Below are 18,497 nucleotides of genomic sequence, written 5' to 3' on the forward strand. Positions count from 1 at the left end.
TAAAAAAAAACAAAAAAAAAACATCCTTTTGAAATTTGTGCTTTTTATTTCACAACTAATTTCAGCCAAAGCTTATATTATACAGAAATACAATATGTTTTTCCTGACTAAAGAGTTGTTCAGGTTTCTTCATTAAACACTATGTATTGTTTTTATAAAACATTTCTGAGATATTTCTTCCAGTTCACAAGTGGCTGTGTGCAAGCACAGCATTATTTATTCTTAGAAAGAAAAGTATTTGGTAAACCACTCTTGACGTTGGGGGTCCTGAAGTTCTGCTCCTTCGTCTTGGCATTTCTCTTCCACTGGGCTCCTGAAAGACATGCAAGAAGTGTATTAAATCAAATACTGGGCTTCATAGTCCAGCAAGTTAAGTACAACTTGTCTTTCAAACTCCAAACACAGAGAGGTTCTGGCGCCTCAACACCTCTGCAGATAAATCTGCTATTCAAGATTTAACAAAACATACTGACTGGATATTTCATGTTTTGTGGAAAATTACAGTCCCCTCGTGTTGCTATTGTGTCCTCCAGGGGAAAATACACTGTAGCCCTCAACTGTTGGGTAATATAATCCTGTTTCAGGGGACAACAGTTTTTCACTATAAGCCTTATTGCTCTTATTGTATTACTTGTATTGTTATTATTATTATTATTTATTTCTTAGCAGACGCCCTTATCCAGGGCGACTTACAATCGTAAGCAAAAACATTTCAAGCGTTGCAATACAAGTAATACAATAAGAGCAAGAAATACAATAACTTTTGTTCAAGCAAAGTACAAGTGTGACATACCACAATTCAATAATACAGCAGGTAATAGTGATAGTTACATCAGGATGTGATTAAATACTTGTATTGTAACACTTGAAATGTATTTGCTTACGATTGTAAGTCGCCCTGGATAAGGGCGTCTGCTAAGAAATAAATAATAAGAAGCCATTTTTTTTGTCCTGTTCTCATGTATACTGAATAAAGGACTGTTTTCTTCAGCGCAACAAAAATAATTCAGGACTGAGAGTTGTATCTTCTGAAGTCTGTCCATATAAAGTTTAATAACAATTGTATAAGCAGTTACATATGTCAAAATATGTGACACAGGTAGTTTGTTACTTCAAATTAACTGTCTAATATTTCATGCAAAGTGAATGCAATTCAATTTGCAGTATTTTTTGTTTTGTTTTAAATGTATGGCTATATTGATCAAGGACAAGGACATACAATTCCCCAAGCATGCGTAGTTTACAGGAACTGTTGGAAGTTTGTCAAACAAAACATTTAGCAGCAGGCATTTTAAAAAATGAATGATTCACATAAGCAGCCTCACAGAATGGCTAACAATAATCCAGTACATCCTATCTTTGATGATGTTGCACTCAGAGTCGTACAGTACCTTGTGGGTTTCAGCTCCGGAATGCGTGCTGAGGGATTGAATGGTCTGCACACACTCCTGCCATGGTCAGAACTGGGAGATTGTATTGCCTGGGGAGACCTTTTCACTGGATTTGGTTCACTTCCCAGGAAGCTTTTCTCGTAGGAGCTAAGGTTTGGAACACTGATTACACGAGGGGGCGTTTCTTCTGTTTTCTTTTTCTGTGGCACAGATTAAAAGTATTCACTTGAATTCAGTAACTGCAGCAGACACGGCTGACCTTTGTTGTAAAATAACAGCATCTAAATGTTTGGACAATGCAAAAACAACATTTCTTACTGTTGGAAAGAACTTGCATGTACTACAGTATTATCTGACAAAGTGGGTAAGCACCACATTAAAGCTGTACTGTAGGTATCCCCCGTATTAAAAACATTAAGATTATTACATTTCGAGCCCAAATAGAAAAACTGGGCCTTAAAAAACTATATGTAAGGTATTTTACCTTGAGTGTTGGAGTTAAACTTCCTGGCTGTGGTCGGTTTTCATATCCTCTCATGATGACGTTATCACTGTGCACCTGAGGAGGCTGTTGACATCTGCGCTCTTCCTGCACAGGGAGTGAAATGACAATTGTTACTTGTGACTCGTTCTTAGAAAACCAAGCTGAATCAGGTGGAAGAGACTGACTTGCCAGTCCAGACCATCTTAATTAAATGTTTTACTATCAGTTGTAAAACTGCACAGAGCCAGTGATACAGAACAAAATGACGGAGCAGGAGTCGGTGAGAGGAAGACTCGGGATGAGTATAACATTATCCCCTTTGGTCTTTCTGCAAATTACATCATCATGTCGGCCCTCCCCCCAACTTCTCCCCAGAACTTTTCTTCTCATAACTCCAGCATTTCGGTCTGTACTCATCACAAATCCACTAGGCAGTACGCCAACTTCGGCAGGTCGATGGACGTCCAGTGGTTAAAAAAAAGGGCTTGATACCAGGAGGTTCCCGGTTCAAATCCCAGCTCAGCCACTGACTCACTGTGTGACCCTGAGCAAGTCACTTAACCTCCTTGTGCTCATTCGGATGAGACATAAAACCAAGATCCTATTGTAAGTGGCTCTGCAGCAGCAATTGTTGATGCATAGTTCACTCTCTAGTCTCTGTAAGTCACTTTGGATAAAAGCATCATCTTAATAACTATATAAAAAGAGGCACTGTATCCATTTCTATTACATTAACCATATTTCTCAAAGTATGTTTGCAGAAATTGCTTAATTGACATTTAAAACCACTTTACTGAGGATTCCCCCAATTGGGCTACTGTTACTGAACCTAAAGTTGGTCAAAATACATTTAAGTTTAAAAACTAAAAAGTTGCTTACCACAAGTCGTTTGATAAGCTGGTCTCTCTCGCTGAGTTTCTCCTGGAGTTTCCCTATCACATGTAAATCCTCCAGTCTAGATTCTCGTCTTTTGGACTTTTCTTCTTTCTCCTTTAGACTGTACAGAGCAATTACATGTGTTCAAATTAAAAAAAGGAACGTCGGTTTACTAGCATGTACCACAGTGTTAAGCAGTTTTAACAAAAATTGCTGAATGAATATTAAAGCTGTAATTAATTGTCTCACGAGGAAACGTCATAATTGTCCAATTTAGAACCAAGAGGAGTGGCATAACTGACAAAAATGTTGCACTTTTTTACTATCAATTTGCCACTTTGCTGAAACATCAGTCTCACAATGACAATTGAATTACATGCAGTGAATAATCAAAATAAGCCACATACAGGCAAGCTAAACTCTGGGAGGAACCCCCCCCCAGCTTCTTATAGCATACTGCAGTACTGACAATAGTGATTACAGTACTGTAGTGCGCACTGCTTCACCACTGTTTATGGTATTTTGAAAAGTTGCAGGTTGCATTTTAATTCTATTATTGTTGATAATTTCAGTTGTTTATTAAGCAAAAAGAAAGTACTTTAAAATGACAATTAAAAGATACAACAATCGATATTTTAATTAGCATTTTTTAATGATGTGTGAAATGTGAATTGACTCATTTTTATACAGTACTGTCATTTTCTATCACCTTGTATTTATGTGCATGCACAATGTCTGAATTCCTTTGTAATTTGACTAGGTATACGGTTAGCCCATACTCTGTTTCCAAGGAGACTATTCTTGCTTGGAAACGGGTCTGGGCGCTGCTGAAGTCAGACACAATGGTTTGAATCTCCTTCCTCTGCTCCTGTTTCAAGGACTCCAGCTCTATGTGATGTCTTGTGACGAGGTCATCCTCAATGGACCTGGGGATAGAATGAAACAGCCATTCAATGACATATTATTTAGTTGGATTCATTCAAGTTCATTTCTCATTCTGGCTATGGCAAAACATGTACCAAAGAAAAAGTTTACATGAGGCAGGTGTCTCGAACTGGGGTGTCCAATCACAGTCCTGATTTAACAGGTAAAACGAAATAATTGAACTACTTTAGGGTCTTGCTGAAGTCTTTGTTCTAACCATGTCCTTGATTAACAAATTAAGCCTGTGACGAGTTCCTAAGTGACTAAATCATTGAATTACAGTATGCCTGTAAATCTGTAATGACATGGCTTACTGTGAGCGTTCGACGGAAGCGATCAGGCAAAAAGGCAGTTGAAATAATAATGCTACTAAACAATAATAAAGGAAAACAAATGACACTATTACATATTTATACTAAACATAAACAAATATGAAAATAAAGACAATACTGTTGATATATTTGGGGGAAAATATGCATATTCATACCGCAGAATATGGAATGAATGAAAACACAAACTTAAACATTATTTACAAGTGAGGGGTTTACCCCCCATCACCCCCCCGGTTGATTGTAACACAGACTATTGCACAGAATTGCTTTCTTAGATAGTTTGCATGTAATGGGCTATAGTCAAACAAATACCTCCTCTGTTGCTCCTCAGTGTTTTGGAGCTGAAAGACCTGCTTCCTGAACTGCACCTCAGAGCTGAGTGAAGCCAGCTGATCTTTCAAATGTGCGTTCTCATTCCTCAGGCTGCATACAACACTTTGATACTCCTCTAGCTGGTGCCTTAAGGCTTGAAACGGGTTCTGTTGACCTCCTTCCTGAGTCATGGAAAAATCAAACACATTGCAATATGTACATGGGCTGTTATTGTACACTATGTTGTTATTAACTAATAATTGCGCACAACTGCATTTCAAATGTAATGTTTTACCAAGCTAACAAATATTTTTTCTAAAATTCTAAAAAGACTCCTAGAAGCAGAATACTAACTCACTTTGGAGATGCAGACCCAGTGGTTATAAACCTGGTAAATATTTGATTGAAGCAGACACACAAATTAATAGAAAAAACAAATACAGGATATTACGCAGGTAAGAAATGAAATATGTTGAAAATGTAGATGATTTAATGCAAATATGCTTCCACTCTGCCCTTAATTGGAGATAAGGCTACTTTGGTTTCCATGCCTATTCAGTACTTGGTCTCTGAAAAAAAACAAAACATTATTGTCAATTATTTAGCACATTTGTTAACAGATTTGCTGGGGATCTGTGAGGTTACTTTGTTCCAGCCTCTGCTATGTACACCAAGCACTCATGAGGTCGTGACATTGCATGTGGTTGCTGACTGCCCACTGACCTGCTGCTGCATGTTTAACTCTCTCCGGGTGCTGAGCTCAGTCTGCAGGTCTTCAATCTGCTTCATGTGTCTCTGAGCCACCTGTCGGCACCAGCCTGCATGCTGCTGTGTCAGCTCCACTTTCTGAGTTTCTAGAATAAAAACATATAAAATGACTAGAATAAAAACATATAACATCACCTCACAAAGGGACAGTTCAACCAACACATACTCTTAATACAGTGGTTGTCAAAACCAGCTCGTCACCTGTCGTCGCGGTACTATCGTCGCGATACTATCGTCGTGATACTCTCGCAGTGCAATAATGTAAAAAAATTTCAGCTTTGCAAGCATGTTTAAATCAGCTGCACTTAATTAGTTCTGCCACCAGGTGGCAAAAGAGAGCAGAAAATGCATTAAACAAACAGCAGGAAGCGCTGAGGACTTTTGAGAGTACATTGCTTAACAGCCTCTATAAGCCACTGGCGATTGATGCTATTTGGAATAGGGACATAACTTCTGCAAATGTAGACATTTGCTGGGATACTGTTTGCGATAATCTATGCTGTGCTTCCAAAAACCCTAATCACCATCTGATCCATTTCAATTTATTAAATCACTTTCAAAATAAAAATTTGATCACAAAGAAATAAATAAAAAAATCAAACCTGTCTACTGGTGTCAGAATGTAATGTTGCTGGCGCTATATGAGGTACCCTGGCGCTAGAATCTAGCACCATAGCGCCAGATTTGCACCCCTGACTTGCACTTTCAGGTTTGTGCTGGAAATGAGATGCAAGTTAACCGGTCTTTGGTGTTTTAATATTAACATGTCAAATTCTTCAGTGAGTTACCCAGGAGAGATCTCTGCTGCTTCTCCATGTGTTGTCTCTCTGCCACTATCCCTTCGCTAGCCTTCTCTTCCAGAGACTTTAGGGCCAGCCTGTGCCTCTGCTGCTCCTCCTGGAGCTTCTCATCCTGCTGTTTCTGCAGACGCTCCTCAGCCTCCTGCACAAACAGAGCCAGGCTGCATTACAACGCATCATCACCCACACTTCATCTTTATCCTCCAAAACCTCCAGACTAGAAGGATTTTATACATTTTGTATTTTTCAATGTGTCCAGACTCCCCCTGCACACCCCACAGCTGTGCCTTTACTAAGTGAGCAACTGGGTGACCCAATTTAATCATAAAGGACTTCTTTATCTACAGAATCAGCTATTTGAAAAACAATCCGAATTAAAATGATGCCCTTTGATTCTTACTTTAATGAAAGAGGATGTTAGGAATGCCTACCTTCAGCTGCTGATTTGTGTTCTCAGCATGTTTTAGTGTCTGTTGATTTGCTGCATCCAGCTGGGCTTTCAAGTTTCGGTTCAGTTTAAGACTGTCCTGGAGTTCCTGCTCCAGTATTTCCTTTTCTTTGATGAACTGGGCTTCCAGCTTCTGCAAAGCATCTTGGGAAACTAGCTGACTTGATTCAAACTTCTGATCAACGTGCTTAATAAAAAAATTCCAGAACAGAAAGCCTTTAGACATGTTATACGAGGTAAAATAAAGGAAATGCACCACTTTATAAAACTCTCAGAAAGATAGATAGATAGTTTGACAGAGGCGAAATACAATAGTTATTAATAACAGACAATGGTTAGTATAATCTATGGGGTCTACAAAAAAGGTTTTAAATATCTTTAAGGCACTCACAAATATTTCAACTACTATATATCGTTATTTCATTCAAATTTAAGGAAAGTACTCTTCATCATGCCACTAATAAACTGTTATGCTACATTACATCTGCAATCTGCAACAGGATGACTGATTATTCTTCTTACAGACAGGCTCAGTATTGGGGCTACACTGTTATCTTGTACCTGTGATTGCAGCTCTTCAATTTCCCTTTGCCATTCCTCATTGATCTTCCGGATTTCACTCTCTTTCTCTTTCTGCATGTGATTCAGAGCAGAGAGCTGTTTTTCTGCATGCTCTTTTTCCAAGCGCTCGCAAAGCCGGTCACACTCAAGCCTTAAAGAGAGAGAGAGAGCTCATTTCACTGGTGTGAGCTTCTTAATAGCATGTACCAACAACTGGCTTATCCGTTATAGAGATCACCAGATTAGCAGGATACCGTTTTGAAAATCGTAAATCTAAACATAATGCATCATTTGAAAAAACGTTGGTTCTCGTTTCCTAATTTTGCGTACACATACCTTATTTTTTCTTTATATTTTGCCTCGATCTGTCCTAAAATCTGGTCTCTGTTTTTTCGGTTTTCCATTTCCAAATCGGATATCCCTTTTTTATACTTTTCTTTCTGTTGCTCCAATTCCTCCTTCAATTAAGAGAGGTGAAAGATGATCCAAAACACATGACCAATCATAAGAGTTACATTAGTGATAAAAATAAAAATAACTTTCATTATTTTCTTTTTAGTACTCCTGCAGACAATGTAACAGAAAAACACAGCAATTCCTTTCCAGGTTTAGCAATATTAAAAATGGTTTTACCTTTAACTCTGAGACAGCGAGGCGCGACTCCTCCAGCTCTTCCCTCAGCCTCTCGCTGGACTTGCTAAAGGGAGCCTTTTGCTCACAGCTGTTCTCTCTCTGTTGCATTAGACTCTCCAGGCTGGAAACCTGAACAACCACGTGAAAGGTTATATGTATATACTGCAATAACATCGTTTCTCTTTTTTTTGGACAAGCTAGCAAATAGTTTTATTTTTTGTTAAACGTGCAGAAGAGAGTTAAACCAAAGTGAGCTGCACTGTTTGAGTGGAATCTGCGCTGAAGATTTCTGTGATTCTGGACACTGTAGCACGTTGTCACAATACGTTGTAAACATCGCTAGCCTGTTTTCGCACACAGTTTCCATAGGTCTATTGCACCGCAGGTCACATCACATGATCTCATACATATAGAAGCATTGCTGACTAAGGGAATTACATTTTTAGGCCAGTCTGAATAGGATAGGTCAGTCCAGTGAGTTACTGTAGACCATGAAATACAGACACTATTTTATCCAAATTTCCACCTGTAAATCAGATGTTTCAGATTATCAAGGTTTTACTTTCTTGGTGACACAAAAAAAAATCCAGTTTTGGATAATCAAGTGGCAGCTGTATATTCTTTACACACATCAATCATATGTAGCATATGGGCCAGGTTAAAAAAACCATGGTGCTGAAGTGGCAAACAATATGTATTTCTATAGAACTGATATATCTCCAATATAATTGTTTGTAGTATATGACATCAATCAGTAGCATTATTAATGAGGAAACCCATAATAACTGAAAAGTAGTCAAACACAAAAGCAATCTTTTAACATTAACAACATGTACAGACTGCTCTTGATAGCCTCTCTCCCTATTCGTACAGAATGGGCTATGGTGGCATCATTGGTTAAAACAATTATACAAGAACAAAGCTGTTTGCAACGTTGAATGTTTAACATGTGTGGCTGTCCACAGATCCCATTGTGCTATGCTTTTGACAGGCTGAGAGTGTGAGTAATCATCCACAATCTGGTCAGCCGTAGAGAAGTTCATTTGGGACAACATGCAGATTAATTATTTTTTATTATAAATCATTTTTTATTGAGGTGTCGATAACTACATGTGTACTTCATTTATATGACTGATATTAAATAGGAAGGAATGACCTTACAACAAATCTAATTAAATTAAGACAATTCTGTTAGGAGTTATTTCTGTCGGATAATGAGAGAAATTCGGACGCATTACCTCATTGATGGATTCCTGGAGTTTGCTGGAAAGGACAGCTTTCTCTTTCTCCAGCTGTTTTCTCTCATTCTCCATTTTTTCCACTTGGGTTTGGAGATCCTGCAAAGAGTGAGAGTCATCCATTTGTTTAAAACCACACACTTTAAATGACCCTTCTGTTAAAGGGCAGAAGACATATGATGAAGTAGGACAACATGAAGCAACAGAGTGGTAGACACAGACACACTGTAAACGTGCTAGGAACTAGGAGTTACTACACTGAAAGGAAGCGATCCCACCTTCTGTATCTTCCGTCTCTCAGTTTCCATGGAAGTCTGCACTGACTTGAGCTCCACTGCATGTTTCCGCATAACCTCCTCCAAGGCCTTCATCAGCTGCTCTTTCAATCGTGTCTTCTCCTCATCAGACTGACGCTTCCATTTCCGGAGCTCTTCTTTGTGTGTTTGCTGGAGGTCCTGCTTCTGCACAGCAACAGCCTGCGCATGCTGCAAACCAACGCCAGGTGAGTGCATGCGATCTCATGGAGCTCAGCTGACTCCAAATTGTCAGTATAAATATGGATGGCAGGACATGATTGTAGTAGATTTTCAGGAATATTTTATCACACAAGTTCTCAACGAGAAAGCTGAAAACACAACTCTACCTGTTTCACTTGCTGGGCATGCTCATTGTGAAATCACAACTCTACCTGTTTCACTTGCTGGGCGTGCTCATTGTGAAATCACAACTCTACCTGTTTCACTTGCTGGGCGTGCTCATTGTGAAATCACAACTCTACCTGTCTCACTTGCTGGGCGTGCTCATTGTGAAATCACAACTCTACCTGTTTCACTTGCTGGGCGTGCTCATTGTGAAATCACAACTCTACCTGTTTCACTTGCTGGGCGTGCTCATTGTGAAATCACAACTCTACCTGTCTCACTTGCTGGGCGTGCTCATTGTGAAATCACAACTCTACCTGTTTCACTTGCTGGGCGTGCTCATTGTGAAATCACAACTCTACCTGTCTCACTTGCTGGGCGTGCTCATTGTGAAATCACAACTCTACCTGTCTCACTTGCTGGGCATGCTCATTGTGAAATCACAACTCTACCTGTTTCACTTGCTGGGCATGCTCATTGTGAAATCACAACTCTACCTGTTTCACTTGCTGGGCGTGCTCATTGTGAAATCACAACTCTACCTGTTTCACTTGCTGGGCGTGCTCATTGTGAAATCACAACTCTACCTGTTTCACTTGCTGGGCATGCTCATTGTGAAATCACAACTCTACCTGTTTCACTTGCTGGGCGTGCTCATTGTGAAATCACAACTCTACCTGTTTCACTTGCTGGGCATGCTCATTGTGAAATCACAACTCTACCTGTTTCACTTGCTGGGCGTGCTCATTGTGAAATCACAACTCTACCTGTTTCACTTGCTGGGCGTGCTCATTGTGAAATCACAACTCTACCTGTTTCACTTGCTGGGCGTGCTCATTGTTCTTTCCATTGCTCTTCTGCTCCAGCTCCCTAATATGCTTCTGCAACTGCAACACCTGACATCTTAACTCTTCCACCTCGGCAGACGCCTTGTTCTGAGACGAGCAGTGAGTCATGAGCTCCTCTGTTTCGGTTTATAAAAAGGTGAGAGTTACATCTGCACCTGCCTCACAACATCTACAGTATATACACAGTACACAGAACTTCAAATGACCAGAGCTGCATTAAAGATATAGTCAGGCAGTCATAAACATAGATGGTAGATTTTCTAGTAATATAAAGATATAGTAAGAATGTATTTTTTTTGTATCTGCAATATGAATTTATATGACATGAAAGTATATTCTGGTATATTCTTTACAGAAAGCTGTTCATACATTTGCCAACAGGTGGAGAAACAGGGTATCCCTATGAAAGTCAATTACTGTGATATTTAAGTATTTAAAATTCTGTCCTGTGCTCTTCATATAGCAGCTCAATTCTGTCCTGTGCTCTTCTTCCTCTCATCAAGCTACAGTGCATTTAGGTTGTTAAAATCTTAGTAATATTTCAGCTTGAATACTTGAATGACTAATTGTTTTCTTTGGTCTTTACATGTTTCACAGTGTCCTGTTTCCTCACACTATTTGCACATCTCATTGTTTGTTTAGTGTATCCAGGTGTGACAGAAATATAATGAGTTCTGGTTGTAAATCTCCCTCCCGGCCTGTGAGGGCGCTAAGTAGCGAAAGGGAAAGGCTTTGGATGGGTTGGCCTGACAGTTCATTTCCTGGGTCGGAAAGTCAGTCAGCCTGGAAGAAGGCAAGACTCCGTTGCAGGAACGTATTGACCCGGAAGGTAAACGAGGTAGCAGCTGCAGGCAATAGAGTCAGCTGAAATCGTTTACCAAGGGGTCATGCATAATCGAATAAAAGGGCCGGAGAATTGTAAATCTTTTCCTTCGTTTTGGTTTTGAAATAGACCAGGAAGAACCTGTGCACTGTGTATTATGAATCATGAGTGTTTTGTTTGTTTTGTCTATAGTTGTTACTTGTGTGTTTATAGACGGCTAACATGTTCCGGAGCTGTCGCTAAGAGCCAGCACTGAACCCGGAACAGCACTGCAGTGTTTGTCACTCTTTAAACTGTATCACCCACCACGAGCACTACAACACGCACCCAGGACTGGTGACCATGGTTGTATATTGTGGGAGAGATACTGTGTTTATTGTTTAGGGCTGCAATCCCTGTTACTGTTCTCCGTGTTTTACACATCGCTGTGTATAACCGGAGTTTATTATTATTTGGTCACCAGACCTGGATTATAAACAAAAATAAAACGACCATTTTCCAAACCGGATTACAAATCTCTGTCTGTTTATTCCTGCACTGCATCACCTCTGCACCTGTTCATAATCAGCAACCACTTTGCCACAGCAGGTTAGTAGGGTTTCGATTCACCTGATTTATTCAGTATCTCATTCTCCTGCAGTATGAGCCGCTCTTTAGCCACTGACAGCTCCTCCTCTGATTTCCTCATGTTGGCGACGGCCTCAGAAACCTTGCAACGTGCTTCCTGAAGCTGCGTTTCCAATTCCTGATGAACAACAAGTCAGGGGTTAGCATTGAAAATCCTTATATTTACATAATCTTTGTATATTTTGATGTACCAATTTGGTACCACCAAAGCAGAGGAGTTAAACAAAACGGCTATTAATTATCATAACCCTGGGTCCCCTTCCTTGTTTCTCCCACACTACACTGCTGCTCCACTCTCTGCGCTGGCTCCCTATTGCTGCTCGCATCCAATTCAAAACTCTTGTACACGCCTTTCGCTGTCTTGACTTTTCTGCTCCCTCCTATCTCCACACTATCATTTCTCCCTACAACCTCCTCTCAACCCCTCCGCTCCTCCACCTCCGGCAGACTAGCTGTACCCCCCTCCGCTCTCCCACCTCTAGAGCCGACTCCTTCTCCACCTTTGCCCCTCAGTTGTGGAACGATCTACCCAAGATATCAGGACTGCTCAGTCCCTGACCATCTTCTGGCGCCTCCTCAAGACACACCTGTTCAAACAGCATCTGTAAACCTCAACTCTCGACCATACTGGGCTATATGGCATCCTATTGTACCAGTACTTGTATCAGCTTGTACTTGCACTGAACTGCTCCACACCTTGCCAGATTCAACTACTGCTCCTAACTATAACTACTTACTGTATCTTGTATTTGATTTTACTCTTATAGATAACCGTACTCACGTTTTTTGTAATTGCACTTATCTGAAATCATTCTCATCCATTTATCATACTTACTACGTGTTCTTACTGGACTCATATAAGAAAATATTTACTACAAGTTTTAACTGCTCTTAGTCATACTCGCTTTTACTTGAATTTCATATTGTACCTTCATAACCGCTCTTATCTGTATTATGATATTCTGTAATGTGATATTTTATAATGTGATACTTTGTACTGTGATATTTTGTAGCAATTGTAAATGGCCCTGGATAAGGGTGTCTGCTAAGAAATAAATAATAATAAAAATAATAAAAAAGATGAAACCCAGGCATGGTGCAAGGTTGAATAATCAGTTCAGCCGTGCAATGTATGCGCACAAGAACAAACAGTGAGCGGACTTGTGCTAAAAACTGTTGTGTACACAGAGTGCAAAAGAATGGAGTACTGGTAATGGTCTTGGTGTCAAACCAGAAAAACAGGGCCACTGGTACCGATTCTGTATGAACCAGATGACTGGTACCAACCTTGGTAGCAATAAAGGTGTATGGTACCTACTTTGGTACTGACCAGGTCACTGGTACAGGCTCTGGTACTGACCAGGTCACTGGTACCGGCTTTGGTACCGACTGGTACCGGCAGGAGTGCCCTGGTACCGACCTTGATACCAAAAATGGGTCACTGGTACTGACCACGGTAACGTAAACGGGTCACCGGTACTGGCCCGGCCCTAGTACCAGGAGCGAGTCACTGATACCGGCTCTGCTTCACTCTGCTGCACCACGTGCATTGAAGCTGTTCTCTGACTGCTCAATGCCCTAGTTGACGCAAGTCAAACCGCAAAAAATAGGATTCAATCGTATTTATTTTGTGTGGCTCCAGTGCCTCTCCAGTGCCGCCGTGTGGTGTGAAAGATACTTATCAAAAGTATAGGTTCTATCCATTTTGACGCATGGCTGCACAGTTCCACTTGCTGCATCCCGTCCGGTGTGTAGCAGCCTTTAGCCGCAACAAGGGACTGAATCCCGGGGAAGGGATGGGGAGAGCCGACGGCTTTGCGCGGGACTTAATCAGTACCTAGGCTAACAAAAAAATTACACGCTTAAAATTAGAGAAAATATGAAATGAGAGACCTCGTGCTCACATATTAAATACTTTAAATGCACGTGAAGTGATGTGCCATCCTCGTGCCTAAATACAATTATACATTTTAAATAACTGGTGCTGCACACACCCATTTATATCCCGTGCAGCCATCTTTATACACCAACATTAACACACGCAACATACAACACAGAAATGCACACAGGGGCGGGGCACATTGCCACATATACCCCCTCTTGTGCGCAGCACACATGGCCTCAACGGCCACCTCCCCCCTTAAAAGCCCAAAAGTCCAGCACAAAGTCCTGGGCCAGAACTGGAGGCTCCAAGGGGCCCATGGGTCGTAAGGCTGTCAGCAGCAATGCTGACAGCGGGGTGGCACACTCCTGCCACTCTTCTGCTGCTGGTGGCAATTCCGGCAGCTTCCCAGCTGACAGCAGAAATGCTGTCAGCAGAGACATTAATAGTCCCCAGTCTGGCTCCTCCAGCCGGGGTAGTCCTGGCAGCGGAAAGGCTGCTTGGGGGGTGGTCTCCTGACCTCCCCCCTTCTTCATAGCCGGCAGCTCCCTCTTCCAGGGCTCCGGCCACAGTATCTCCTGCAGCGCAAGTGCTGCAGTGGGAGCAGGTCTCCTGACCTCCCCCATGATCTCCGGCAATGAAACTGCTGCTGGGGTTGGTGGTCTCCGGACTTCCTCCCCCTTCGTCATGGCCGGCAGCCGCCCTTGGTGGGACTCCGGCCACAGTACTTCCTGCTGCGATGCGGAGCAACAGGCAGCCCCAGGCGATGCGGAGCACCAGGCAGCCCCAGGCGATGCGGAGCACCAGGCAGCCCCAGGCGATGCAAGACTGGCATCCTTGGGCGAAGCGAGGCAGGCATCCGTGGGTGGTGCAAGGCAGGCATCCATGGGTGGTGTGAAACTCAGCTGCAGCTCCTCTGGTGGTGGAAGTGGGAGCAGCAAGCAGGCAGGTATTCACCCTCTGCTGGTGGAGGTGGCGGCGGCAGAGGCAGCTCCTGCTGCTCTGCTCCTTGAGGTGGAGGCAGAAGCAGCTCCTGCTGCTCTGCTCCTGGAGGTGGCGGAGGCAGAGGCAGCTCCTGCTGCTCTCCTCCTGGTGGAAGCGGTTGAAGTGGTGGAGGCAGAGGCAGCTCCTGCTGCTCTCCTCCTGGTGGAAGCGGTTGAGGTGGTGGAGGCAGAGGCAGCTCCTGCTGCTCTGCTCCAGGTGGAAGCGGTTGAGGTGGTGGAGGCAGAGGCAGCTCCTGCTGCTCTGCTCCTGGCGGTGGAGGTGGAAGCAGCATGTAGTCTCCTGACGACGGAGGTGGGAGCAGCGTGTAGTCTCCTGGCGACGGAGGTGGGAGAAGCGTGTAGTCTCCTGGCGACGGAGGTGGGAGCAGCGTGTAGTCTCCGGCTCTTGCAGGGGACTGGTGCGGCTCTACCTCACTTGCAGGGGACGGGTGCGGTTCTCCCTCTGTCTCGGAAGGGGAAACCAGCAGGCATTCTTCCTCTGCTGGTTGTGATGGGGAAACCAGCAGGCATTCTTCCTCTGCTGGTTGTGATAGGGAAACCAGCAGACATTCTTCCTCTGCTGGTTGTGATGGGGACAGCAGGCATTCTTCCTCTGCTGGTTGTGATGGGGACAGCAGGCATGCTCCCTCTGCTGGTGGTTATGGTGGAGGCAGAAGCAGCTCTGGCTCCTCTCCTCGTGATGGTGACGGTGGGGGAAGTGATACCAGCAGGCATTCACCCTCTGCTGGTGGAAGTGATACCAGCAGGCATTCACCCACTGCTGGGGGAAGTGGACCCAGCAGGCATTCACCCTCTACTGGTGGAAGTGGAGACAGCAGGCACTCTTCCTCTGCTGGAGGAGATGGGGACAGCAGGCATTTTCCCTCTGCTGGTGGAGATGGGGACAGCAGGCATTTTCCCTCTGCTGGTGGTCCCTCTGGGCGCTGGACGCTCGCGGTCCTCCCGTCTGGGCGCTGGACGCTCGCGGTCCCCCCATCTGGGCGCTGGATGCTAGCGGTCCCCCTGTCTGGGCACTGGTTCCTCCTCTTCATACTGCGTGGGGCATATGGCTAAAGTGTGCCCATAAGCCCCACAGCCAGGGCATAACTCTGCCGTGAGGTTCTTTAAAAATCCCTCCCAGCCACCATCTCCGACCTCCTCCTGCTGTTGCTGTGGTTACTGTTGCAACTTTCCTTTCCCCCTTCTCTTCATACTCCTTCTCCCTACCTTTCCTGGGCTGGTTCCTCCTCCTCACCTTGGAAGAGGCAGATCGCCACCGTGTGTCCATAGACCCCACAGGCAGGGCACCAGCCTTGGTCCTCGAGGCCCCCGAGGAGGTCCTCCAGGTCCCGGCAGCCGTCTCTCCAGCCTTCCATTTCCTTATTTTTTTTTCCCCCAAACAATATTTGTAATCCATTTTTTTTCCCCCAAAAGGACACCAACAAAAAAATGCACTTTCCCTGGTCTGACGCTTGGGGTCGCTGTCATCCCGTTCTTGACACCATATGTGACAGTCTGGCTGAGTGGAGTCGTCAGAACCAGGAAATGAACACACAACACTACGAGTGATATAGTGAATGAAAGCGCTGCTGCGCGGTTTATTAATTACGGGAAAATAAAAGGTTTTAACAAACACAAAAACACTTTGTAAAATAAAAACGGCACAGTAGCCAAAACGAACAGAAATTAAACAGACAAACGAGTGAAACCAGACACAAACAAGTACACGTAGTAGCAATTGTTAAATATCTCCTCTCTCACCCATTCTCCACTCACGAACGCACAACCCCGAGTGAGTAAAAAGTGCATCTATATACACTGTTGTTGGCGGGATTAAATTACTAATTAATTATTCACTTGAATCCCAGCACGTGAATTAATTATGTGCAACCTCGTGCTCACATATTAAATACTTTAAATGCACGTGAAGTGATGTGCCATCCTCGTGCCTAAATACAATTATACATTTTAAATAACTCGTGCTGCACACACCCATTTATATCCCGTGCAGCCATCTCTATACACCAACATTAACACACCACACGCAACACAGAAATGCACACAGGGGCGGGGCACATTGCCACAAGCCCATTGCAAATGTATATGAAAAGATAGCAATTTGTCTGAAAAGTGGAGGATCTCTATATCTCTATATGAACCCTTCCCAGGGTTAATATACTGCATCGACCCCCTTAATAACATTACTAAACACATTATCCTTACAGTAGAAAGAGGGACTGCAAAATGTCAGTAAACATTTGAAAGTGGTGGTATAAAGATCCGCTCCTATTTAGATCATAAAAATAAACCCCATCATCAGCTACCATTCAACAAATGCAATAAAAAATGTGATCCAATAGTTACAGCAGCAGAGTAAGTGGGTTCAGCCACCAGCTCACTCTGTCTGCGAACCTGTCATTAGTCAATCATTCTCACCAGCTGTGAAACATGTCTGAACAGAAACCCGGTGGCAATGAGATACTGCGTCTGAGGTATGCCACTCTGCGGGAGTCATTTCTCAAACAACACTTTTAATGATGGCTTTTGGAAGTCTGAATCAACCTGTAATTTGAACTGTAACTTGTAGAAATGGTTCTGACTCCTCTTAGCTGTTTGCCATTTGTAAACAGCTGTTCTCATTTTTAAATGAGGGAGCAGTTTTTAAAAATAAACTGTGCACATCCTCCATTCGTATTGCGTAAACATTAGGATCTAATCAGTACAACAGGCAGCACAAATGTAAATGTAAAGTCATATGAGTATATATGAGTTTATATCTATAGGCCTGGCAGTATCTACTATGCTTTGACTTTTACAAATGTGTGTACAAAGATCTACCTGAAAACACGAAAATAAATACCATACAAGTAACCACTATAAGTTCATTCTACCTGTATCCTCTCCTGTAGTTTGACCGCATGTCTCTTGCAGTCATTTAACCTCTGACCTTTAGCATCCAGTTCCCCCTCCGTTCTCTTTAGTTTTTGCTGCAGGGCTTTCCTCTGTTCCAGCTCCTGCTGCTGCCACTGTTTCAGTGTATCAGTCATTGACTGCTGCAGAGTCCTCTTCAGGGCCTTCTGCTGTTCCTCGTGTTCGGCCTTCAGGCTGCAGATATTGTGACTGCACTCCTCTGTCAGCTTGAGCTTCTCAGTCCTGAGCTCCTCCACCTCCTCCCACAGAGCCTGCGTCTTGGAGTTGCACATCTCCTCCAGCCGTCCCCTCTCGTCCACGCTGCTCCTCCGCAGCACCTGGCACTCGTCCTGCAAGCTCAAGGACTCCTGGCTCACTCTCTCCAGCTCGGTCACGGCCTTCTCCTTGTCCTGTTCCAGCTGTTCCTTCAGCTGGTCGAAGTTCTGGAGCTTGTTCTCAAAGTTCTTTTTCATGTCCAGCATCTCCTTGGACAGGGACATGATGCGCTCTGCGTGCTCCGTCTCAGTTCTCAGTTCCCGCTCCTCTGTTTGACGCCTGTATGCATTGAAGTCAGCGAGCGCCTCTTCCTTACGCAGCTTGTGCTGCTCCAGAGCCTCATCCAGGGCCTGCAGCCGCTGTCTCAGGTCCATCTCCTCCCCCACTCGGCTCTTGTACTGCTGGATCTTCCCCTGCATCTCCTCCATGATGTGCTGTATCTCCTCCTCGTGGGCATCCCGCAGGGCCTGCAGCGTCAACTCGTGCTCATCGCATTTGTTGTTCAGTACGTAAATCACCTGAAAAACATAAGAAGGAATTTAGTTTTTTTTACTGCTTTTAAAATTCATTCTTTTTTTTTTTTTTAGCTAAGTCAACTTTCACTTGGTAGGGAGCAGTAGGAGATTTGCCAGCTCTGCCAGTTTTTGGAAGGTTGAGGAAGCAGTTCAGTCTCCATTTCTCCCTCAGTCCTTGGCCCCCTCTTCCATTTTTGATACAGCATAGATGCCCAGTGTCAGTCA

The 18,497-nt window shown here is 43.4% G+C and overlaps 1 protein-coding gene across 3 annotated transcripts in view; it reads right to left on the reverse strand.

Annotated features, from left to right (window-relative positions):
• Positions 1-26: 26 nt before the first annotated feature.
• The window catches only part of LOC117408620 (protein FAM184B-like), a 30,372-nt gene continuing 11,901 nt past the window's right edge, over positions 27-18,497 (reverse strand). The window contains exons 2-18 of one of the 3 annotated variants that reach the window (XM_034013779.3): positions 17,463-18,275; positions 11,689-11,824; positions 10,221-10,372; positions 9,046-9,252; positions 8,768-8,866; positions 7,530-7,658; positions 7,233-7,354; positions 6,897-7,047; positions 6,319-6,522; positions 5,876-6,029; positions 5,043-5,173; positions 4,320-4,501; positions 3,531-3,677; positions 2,755-2,872; positions 1,876-1,980; positions 1,392-1,591; positions 27-313 (exon numbers count right to left, since the gene is read on the reverse strand). In XM_034013779.3, coding sequence (XP_033869670.2) covers positions 223-313; positions 1,392-1,591; positions 1,876-1,980; positions 2,755-2,872; positions 3,531-3,677; positions 4,320-4,501; positions 5,043-5,173; positions 5,876-6,029; positions 6,319-6,522; positions 6,897-7,047; positions 7,233-7,354; positions 7,530-7,658; positions 8,768-8,866; positions 9,046-9,252; positions 10,221-10,372; positions 11,689-11,824; positions 17,463-18,275 — 3,141 coding nt within the window. In that variant the 3' untranslated portion in view covers positions 27-222. Of the gene's footprint in view, positions 314-1,391; positions 1,592-1,875; positions 1,981-2,754; positions 2,873-3,460; positions 3,678-4,319; positions 4,502-5,042; positions 5,174-5,875; positions 6,030-6,318; positions 6,523-6,896; positions 7,048-7,232; positions 7,355-7,529; positions 7,659-8,767; positions 8,867-9,045; positions 9,253-10,220; positions 10,373-11,688; positions 11,825-17,462; positions 18,276-18,497 lie in introns of those variants that run through there. The other 2 variants (XM_034013781.3, XR_004545401.3) reach the window with 2 other exon arrangements.

Source organism: Acipenser ruthenus, chromosome 2 (genome assembly GCF_902713425.1).
Source record: "Acipenser ruthenus chromosome 2, fAciRut3.2 maternal haplotype, whole genome shotgun sequence".
In the NCBI taxonomy this organism is placed as follows: domain Eukaryota; kingdom Metazoa; phylum Chordata; class Actinopteri; order Acipenseriformes; family Acipenseridae; genus Acipenser; species Acipenser ruthenus.